The sequence below is a fragment of the Frankliniella occidentalis genome, unplaced genomic scaffold (genome assembly GCF_000697945.3).
Source record: "Frankliniella occidentalis isolate FOCC.00 unplaced genomic scaffold, Focc_3.1 Scaffold35, whole genome shotgun sequence".
Lineage (NCBI taxonomy): Eukaryota > Metazoa > Arthropoda > Insecta > Thysanoptera > Thripidae > Frankliniella > Frankliniella occidentalis.
In genome coordinates, this window is record NW_026267165.1 from 511,712 (window position 1) to 520,118 (window position 8,407).

Genomic DNA, 8,407 nt, shown 5'->3' on the forward strand with positions numbered 1-8,407 from the left:
CGCGACCGCCCGGGGGCAGGACCATTGTCACGGTTCGACTAGACCGCCGAGTGATTCGGGTGGTTTGGCGTAATGATTTGGAAAAGGAGAGAAAACGCGGCGCGCCGGAGAGAGAAAAGGAGGCGGGTGGGAGGAGAGTGGCGGTTTCAGATCGAGATCCACATTTATTTCGGCCAACCTTTTGCTCTCTGGCCTTTGGTCGTGACGTAGTAAACATTTTCCGCGAGCAGGCGGGGTGGTGATGGTGGTGGTGGTAGTGGTGCTGGTCGTGCTAGGCGGGCGGCAATTATGGGGGAGGAGTTTCAAAGGGGAAGGGGGTGGTGGGAGAGGAGGGTCGCACCGCAACCCAGGCTACATCACGAACAATCTATTCTCCATGAATCCAGGACCAGAAAGAGAGGGCGGCGGAGGCGGTTGTATCGACACGTGAGATTCTCCCCCCCCCCCCTCTTCCCATACCTCCAACCCGCTCATGTCCACGGGGAGCTCTTCATACAGACTTGAAGGCAAGGGGAGGGGCGTGTGGCGGGCTTTGGGGGCGATTAGACCACAGCAGGGAGAAGAAAGGATCGTGAATGGTGGTAGGGGTGCATATATAGGGGGCGAAAGGAAAGGGAGGGGAGCACAGCAAGAGAACGTTTTTCACTTTTTCGCCTGGCGTTTCTTGACAAGACACGCTTCTCTTTTCTTTGCAGATGGAGCGAGGCGTGCCGTCGTGCCGTGAGGAAGCCGGGGGTCGCGAGGCGTCATCTCAGGTAAGCACTTTGAGACTTGCGTATACTGTAATTTATATTTGGGGACGACATTTGCATTTATAAGCTAGGGCGTGTGTGGTAAAAGACGCAAACCTTTTGCACGAACAACAGCCGGTTACGGAGTGTACACGGAGGAGGAATCTCCGATAAGAAGTGTAAGAAAGAGAGAGCAAGCGAACGCCTGGTAGTTAGGCAACTCGTGATGTGCGACGCAGTGAAGCTGAGCGGGTAGCCTACGCTGCCGTCTGCAGGGGCTTCACTGGTTCTTACAACGTTAGTGCGACGTGACTGAGGGAGCCACACTTTAAGATGTGCACAGGTTTGCGTGATTACAGGGATTACACGTGAATTTAGAGGGATTACACATGAATTTCGTTGAATTTCTGGAGATAAAACCATCAAATTTCGATAATGAGGAGAAATTTAGTGATACTTTTTCAGAATTTGGTTAAGTATTTCACGGGTTACATAGGGGCTACATGGACTAAACTTTAATCCGTACACAGGTATACGGAAGTGGTGGCCGCCTCGGGCGGGACCCACACTGTAGGTCCCAATTAACCAAGAATTGTTAACCCAACCGTACCTGGCGTGTTCAGAATAAAGTAAGCGACTGAGAAAATGTAAGAACATGTCACAGCGTATATTCACCGTGAGAATTTGTCGTACCGAGCACATGAAACTTTCCCATGAAAGATTTCTTGCAATGGGCTAACAATTCAAAATTGTACATTTACACGAGGGGAGGGGGCCACCTTTTCGATTGAGGACTTACACAAGATTACGTGATAACAGTGATTTTCGAGGGATTAGAGATGAATTTTGTTGAATTTCTGGCTCTAAAACCAATAAATTTGGACAAAATGTGAAATTTGGTGATAATGGTTTCAAATTTATGGCCAAGTATTACACGGAATACATAAGGATTTAATAGGGATTACACCCTCATCTGTACACAGGATTACGCGAGTGGTGGACTCCTCGCATTTACAAGCACCGCGTTAATTGACTAGGAATCGAATGACGAGCAAGAGTGGGAGGTACAGGACACGTTTCGTAATAGGTGAATCAGAAAATGAATCGTGATTGTACGGACATATTTCTTACAGTTTTATTTGAATTGCCTCCACCTACAGACAATGCTGTCTTCTTGTCCGCAGTGAGCCATGTCGGAATGGCCGTCTCCCACCAACTGGACGGAGGCGGGCTCCTCCACTGCCCAGCCCGACTACGACGATGCGGACGAGACTCACCTGCAGCGGGTGGCGGTGCTCGTCTGGCTGTACGGCGTGGTGCTCGCGGTCAGTGAGGGGGAGGGGAGCAGGGGAGCACTCCATACCGCCCGCTCCCCCGGCCTCGAGGACCTCTGTGCATCGGCTCAGTCTGCGGTCTAGAGGGCTGGGAGGGGCGCACACACACACACAATGGTGGAGGGGGAGGGAGACAGAGGGGCGGGCGAGCGAGAAGGGAGACGGGTGTGTTTGACGTCTCGCTCCCCAGCGGAGAGTGACGGGAGAAGCAGGGTGCAAAGTGTCACGCTCATGCCATACGCGGGCGGACCCGCTGCAGTCTCGCTACGCGCCAACCGCCGAACCGCCGCTAGGGATTACATTTTTCAAATAAGGGTTGTAGAAACAAAAATCAAAATTTTAAAAATAAAATCTGTGAATATGTCAATTCTCAAGAATTTTTCCAGGATAGTTTCGGACTTCCAGATCTCAACCGCCCCCCAGCTGCAAAAGAAAAATCTCGTTTCACGGAAAAACCTGAAGTAAACGACCAGACTGATTTGGTGTGTTCTGTCGACAGGTGGGGGTGGTGGGTAACGTGGGCATCGTGGCGGCCATCATGTCGCAGCCGGGCGGCCGGTCCCGGTCGCTGCTGCTGCTTCAACTCTGCGCCTCGGACCTGCTCGTGTGCGGCGTCACGGTGCCCGTGTCGGCCGCCGCCGTGGCCTCCTCCTCCTGGACGCTGGGCTCCTTCGCCTGCAAGCTGGCCTTCTTCTTCCAGGTGCGTTTCGTCGTTGTCGTCGTGTCTCTAGGACGCCCGCCGCCGTGTGGCGCTGGACTTGACGCCTTCCGCTCCCTTGTTGTTGCAGACCATGCCCGTGGCCGCCAGCACGCTGTCGCTCATGATGCTGTCCCTGGACCGATACGCGGCCGTCAAGCACCCCAGGGTGCTCGCCAGGATGGGCCGCCAGAGCGGGCTCCCCGCCGCCATGGTGGTGTTCGTCTGGCTGGGCGCCGCAGCCGTCTCCGGGCCCGTCATCACCGTGCGCGACGTCGGCGAGGTGAGTGACAACAGGGCACGACAGGGGCCTTCGCCATGGTTCCGCCGGTACAAATAACTTCTTCTTCCCGCAGGCGGGGCAGTGCGAAGAGTCGTGGACCAACCCGTCGCTGCGCACCACGTACGCGTTGAGCCACATAGGCCTGGTGTACCTGGTGCCGTGCCTCACGGTGGCCGGCTGCCACTGGGCCGTGGGCCACAAGCTCTGCGCCGCTGCGACGGCCAGCGTCCCCGCCGCGGCCGGGCTGCCCCTGCCTGCGCCCCGCAAGCCGAGACAGGTACTAACTACACACAAAATTAGCATAACATGTCCTCGCAAATTTGATATCCTTATTTACCTTGTTTGGTAAAAAAAGAGCAAATGTTTTCGTCATATTCTCATTGAAGCAAGTTAAAATACAAATCTACTTTCAGGTGATCATCATAGCCGACGGCCAGTCCAAGGTGGTGCCGCTCCACGGGCCAGGCGACGGCGATTCGGACGACGACGACGCCCACGAGCAGATCCGGGCGGACCTGGCCGAGTGGCAGCGGCGGCCGCGCAAGCCGCGGCACGGGCCTCGTGGGCCGCGCGTCCGGAGAGCGTCCCGGTCGGAGCGTGCCATCGTGCGCGCCAACCGCCGCCTCCGGAGGCCGCCCCTTGTCAAACAGGCCTCGCGCCAGTCGCTCCAAAGCCGACGCCGCCTCGCCAAGCTGCTAGTCGCTCTGGGCGGCGTGTTCGCCACCTGCTGGCTGCCCTACGTCGTGGTGCGGATGTACGCCGAGCTGGCCGTCGACGGCGAGGTAGGTGGTCTTACATGACCGGTCAACCCTACGAATCATGGAACGGTGACAAACTAGTGGTAGAACTTTGAAAAAAAATCATAGTTATTCGGGGACAAATAAGAGATTGAAAGTTCAGCCCTTTTCATCAAATATTGGTTCCTCGATTTTGATATGTATCAAAAATTACCCCTGCCAATCTTAGGTTTTATGGTGGGGGTGGGACTTAAAAATGCAATCTAAAGAGTAAGTCGATACGCCGGTTCAAGAGTGAGCTCTCCGCGCCACTTCCCCATCCTTCCCCGGCATGTTTGCCCCCAGGCAATAGGGGACTCTCTTTCCCCCACTCTCCCACCCGGGGGCAAATATGCGGGGAAGGCGAGGGAAGGGCGGTGGAGAAGTGGTGGAAAGAGCTCACTTTCGGACCAAATACCTCAAAAAGTACATACTGCAAGGAGACCGGAAGACTTCTCACTCATTCACTTGGAAGAGCAAATAACCGTGTTTCTGCGACACGAACGTGACCGCGTGACTGCTTGCAATCCCAAGTGTGACTTAAGTCATGGTTGTTACGAATCTTTATCACGAATTTGCTGTGACATTCATCAGCTCCTTCAAAAAATATTTTTTCTTGGACCTTGGTCAACAGAAAACCTTGCATTTCAGCTTTTACCGGGTCTGTCCCCTTGAAATTCGTACAACGCAGGTGGTTGCAAAATAAAGAAAAATGTAATGTTTTGTGCAGGCGGTGCGCGAGCTGCTGCCCTTCGTGCTCCTGCTGGGCCACACGCACTCCGCCATCAATCCCGTCGTGTACTGGCTGCTGAACAGGCAGACCCTGCGCTGGCCCGCCATCTCCGCGCGCTGCACCTCTTGCCCCTGCTTTGCCGGCGAGCTCCCTCTACGGTGAGCTTGGTCACGGAGACAGAAATACACCGCGCAATCGATTAGCAATTGATTTCATGGCAAACGCGTGAGCAGCGGGTGGACGTCATCAAATAGTGACATTTTGCTCTGCAGGTGGCCGTCATTCCCCGGTCGCCGCGACGCTCGCCTCGACTGGAACCCCCGCGCGTCCTCGACCAACGAGGCGGCTCTGGGCGCCTTCCACCCCAAGTACAACAAGGCTCGTCCACAGCAAAACGAACTCTACCGCCCCAGGGCGTCGTCTGTGTTTCTTAACTGAAGGTGGAAGAGGCAGTGCAGGTTTGCAAAACGCCATCGTTGCAAGCTCCCAAGGTTTTACGACGAAACTAACTAGAAAATTAAATCGTTTCAACGAACGTGCAGTCGGAGGTACGAGATTTACAAACGCAGCAGTCGTATTCTTCAAAGTTTTTCGTATGTAAAAAAGCTAAATAATATACAGAGGTGAATCTGCTCGTTGTACCATAAAATTGTAACTGTTGTCGACTCTTCAGGGTAAGAGAGTCTAATTTGTTTTACTAGTAAGAAGTTTATTTCTTTTCTGCATTCGCCTTGCACTTGCGTGTCCCAAGTTCACTCGCGCGCATGGCAACCGCCGACCAGTCCCGATCTATGCTCAGTAGTCTTGTAAATACGAAAACGAAAAGATATTGGGATCAATACTACTTCCTCTTGTGTCACTATTGGAAATTCAACCTCTACTATCGAGTATGATAAAAACGTAAGCACGAAGATAACACTGACGTAGACTGACATACTTAGACGTATAATGTGTCCTCTGACAGTTCACAACTTTACAAAAAAACTAGCAAAACAGTACAGGCAAATGGCATGTAAAAAAAAAAGTTTGTAGACAACTTTGGAATAGTTCATGACAAAAGATTGGACATGGTGTTGCACATTCAGTATGCTGTTGGTATATCAACAGTTGTTGAACTTTTCCAGAGATGTTTTTTGAAAACATAATCGAGAGCGTTGTATTCTGATTGGTATTCATACACTGATACCCACCGAGCATAGCTGATTTAGAAGTGTGCATGCTATGCTCACGTTCTGTTTCGGTGCTTTTATGATTTTGTGTACAATGTTCACTGTTAAGTTTTCAGGGGAACATTTTCCACGGTAGAAGCAGAAGCCCATTGTAAAATAGTAAACATTGTGCTTGGGTTTCAGCTACTTTTCAAATGCAAAATGCAAAAAAAAAAAAAAATAGAACTAAACTTACTAAACAGTCATTCCATACTAGTCAGGTAGCTTTTCCAAAAGAATTATTTTTTACCCAAAATAAGAATATGGCTGTACACGTATATATTATGTACAAAACAGTTGTGAGACCGTGCAGAGCATCTTATATGCATGGTCATGGCAGGTTTCTACTCATGGGAAACCTCGTGGTTCATAATTGTTACAAATCTCCAGAGCGTCTTACACGCGAGCCTCTGGGGCAATTCTCAAAACTGTAGAGCGGGCCTCACTTTGTATATACAAGTTTAAAGCATTATGTTTCTTGGCCTGAGTGATATATTTCCTTAACATATCGAGTTGTAGTGCTGTTCTAACTACCGTTCCATTCTCAACACTAGGTTTTAGAACTCGTGTACTGGAACGATCTTCCAAACCTTACTAAACAATCTACGGGAAAGAGGATAAACAAACACCTCTCATGTTTACAGGTGTTTCAAGAGTACAGTAGGTATCCTCTAGATCTTTCGTATCCCTCTCGCGTGACGTTCTTAGAACCCTTCCTATTAGAACATTGTGATATCTGTTTTTAGATAGACAGCGCCTTTGATTTGGGCGACAATATTTTTAAAAAGCCACTGTCTGTAGAGCTTTGTGTGTGTCTGACTGTCTTTGAGTTGCAACAGTGTATTTTGTTGAACTTTATTTTTTCACAAATTGTGGGTAATGTTAATGCGTAGTCAAATGTTCGTCCAAATCTGCGGACTTTTGCAGAGACTGTCCTCATATTTTTTACTGTGTATATCGTACAAATGTTAATCTTCAAACGAATAAAATATGCGATCATGGCGTTTTGCCTCTGAAGATTTAGTTTATATACCCCGCGCTTACGATGATCACCAGGGAGTAGCGCGGCCGCAGCTCGACGACTAGCGGCCCTAACGCTCGGGGTAAAGACGGCGCGAGGTGGGCGACTGGGTTTTTAATTACCTCTTTATTGTATACCACAAGGAGGTGGGTGGCAAACCATACACAAGCTCAAAAAAGAAGGAAAAACGGGTTCAGAAGGCGGTACAACCTGGAGGTCGTTCGCCTGGCCTCTGTTTTGGAATTTCCAGAACGAGGGTGCCATATCCTGTCGTGCGGCTCCAGATAACACATAAGGAACTTTCCTTCCTCCTGCAACGTCAGTGTTTTGAACCCGCCGTAGGGCGATCGGGGCGACCGTGGCGACCTCGCCCCACGGTCGGGTCCCCGCGCCGCGGCCCCGCGTGGGGTAGGCTGCGCCGCGGCCCGGGTGGCTGGGCCCTGGGCGGGCCGGGCAGTGCCGCCAGCGGTACCGCGGCCGGGGGCGCCAGTAGTGCGCCAGAGGGGACCGCCGCCGTGGTCGCCCCGCCGCGCCGCCCGGTCCGCGAGGTGCCGCCTTGGGACCCCACCGGGGGTACGGGGCCGGTGCGGGGCCACAGGCCGGGGCCACACAGGGCCGGGCCGCGCTCCGCTGCAAAGCGCTATCGCGGGGTATAAAATAGGCTCAGAGTACTGTGCTGCCATGCCGCTTTCGCATCCGAAAGAAACCCGAACAACATGTACTAAAACGAAACAATTTGGTGCAAATAAATTTGAACTTTAATGGTAGCAGCAGAACAGGTTTATCAAGCCGATTTGCTGAGGTACGGAGTAAAGGAACCGTGACGTTTCGTCCATTGATTAACAGAAGTTTGAAGCATATCGTACAGTACATAGAGATCCTTTTAAAGAAAACAAAACTGACGGCGGCATCTTTCCTTATCAAGCCGCCACTTTCATTTCAGCAGAGTTCCATTGAGAGGATAGCGCGAGTTTTTGGTAGTGTAGAGCAACAGTGCAAACGGATAACTATTTCCTTCAATTGATAAGGTACTCAGCGCTGAAACGAACGGCCCCTACGACGGCCCCGGCGCCCCAGCGGCGCCAGGCTAAGCCTACCAGCCTACCCCACTGCAACACAGTGGCAGAGCTTCCCGGAAAAACAAATGTTCTTCGATCTCGTGCGAGTGGGTGACAGGAAGACCGGTTCCGGAGAGACCATCGCATTGAATGACGTCACTACAGCGTTCCTCAGCAGTCTACAGTACACGACGGCATAAGGAAAAGTAGTCATTGGCACCCGTTTCCTGCCTAGGGCAGGAAAGATATAAAATGTGAGTCCAAGAAGTCTAAAGTGTGACACGAGATGATGGGGTAAAGGAAAGAAAGAGGACCAAGTGTGTGAAAATTAAATATTGTGACAATAAGTTAAGTGAAAGTGAAGTGAAAATATGAGGTGCTTTGTTGGATTATCGTCGGCAGCGCTTGGTCAAAGCTTGGCCACCTCGTCCTGGCGTAGCTGAAGGTAAGTTCGGAGGAAAACCCTTCTTTCTCTTTAGACCCTCTGCTTATGATCGACAAAGCACTTGACTGGCTGACGTTGATTTCTTGAGTACAGTATAGTTTCCCTTTAGGGGGTTACCATT

At 51.4% G+C, this 8,407-nt stretch overlaps 2 protein-coding genes across 2 annotated transcripts in view; both read left to right on the top strand.

Moving 5' to 3' along the window:
• LOC113212976 (alpha-2Da adrenergic receptor) overlaps positions 1 to 6,779 on the top strand; it is a 69,368-nt gene extending 62,589 nt beyond the window's left edge. Inside the window, exons 3-10 of the mRNA XM_052266145.1 lie at positions 696 to 755; positions 1,916 to 2,056; positions 2,565 to 2,765; positions 2,854 to 3,045; positions 3,119 to 3,322; positions 3,459 to 3,827; positions 4,552 to 4,712; positions 4,827 to 6,779. Coding sequence (XP_052122105.1) covers positions 1,922 to 2,056; positions 2,565 to 2,765; positions 2,854 to 3,045; positions 3,119 to 3,322; positions 3,459 to 3,827; positions 4,552 to 4,712; positions 4,827 to 4,992 — 1,428 coding nt within the window. The 5' untranslated portion in view covers positions 696 to 755; positions 1,916 to 1,921 and the 3' untranslated portion in view covers positions 4,993 to 6,779. The remainder of the gene's footprint in view (positions 1 to 695; positions 756 to 1,915; positions 2,057 to 2,564; positions 2,766 to 2,853; positions 3,046 to 3,118; positions 3,323 to 3,458; positions 3,828 to 4,551; positions 4,713 to 4,826) is intronic.
• Positions 6,780 to 7,279: 500 nt separating this feature from the next.
• The window catches only part of LOC113202361 (eye-specific diacylglycerol kinase), a 259,771-nt gene continuing 258,643 nt past the window's right edge, over positions 7,280 to 8,407 (top strand). Inside the window, exons 1-2 of the mRNA XM_052266143.1 lie at positions 7,280 to 7,585; positions 7,812 to 8,286. The gene's annotated coding sequence lies outside the window, so the exon portion shown is untranslated. The remainder of the gene's footprint in view (positions 7,586 to 7,811; positions 8,287 to 8,407) is intronic.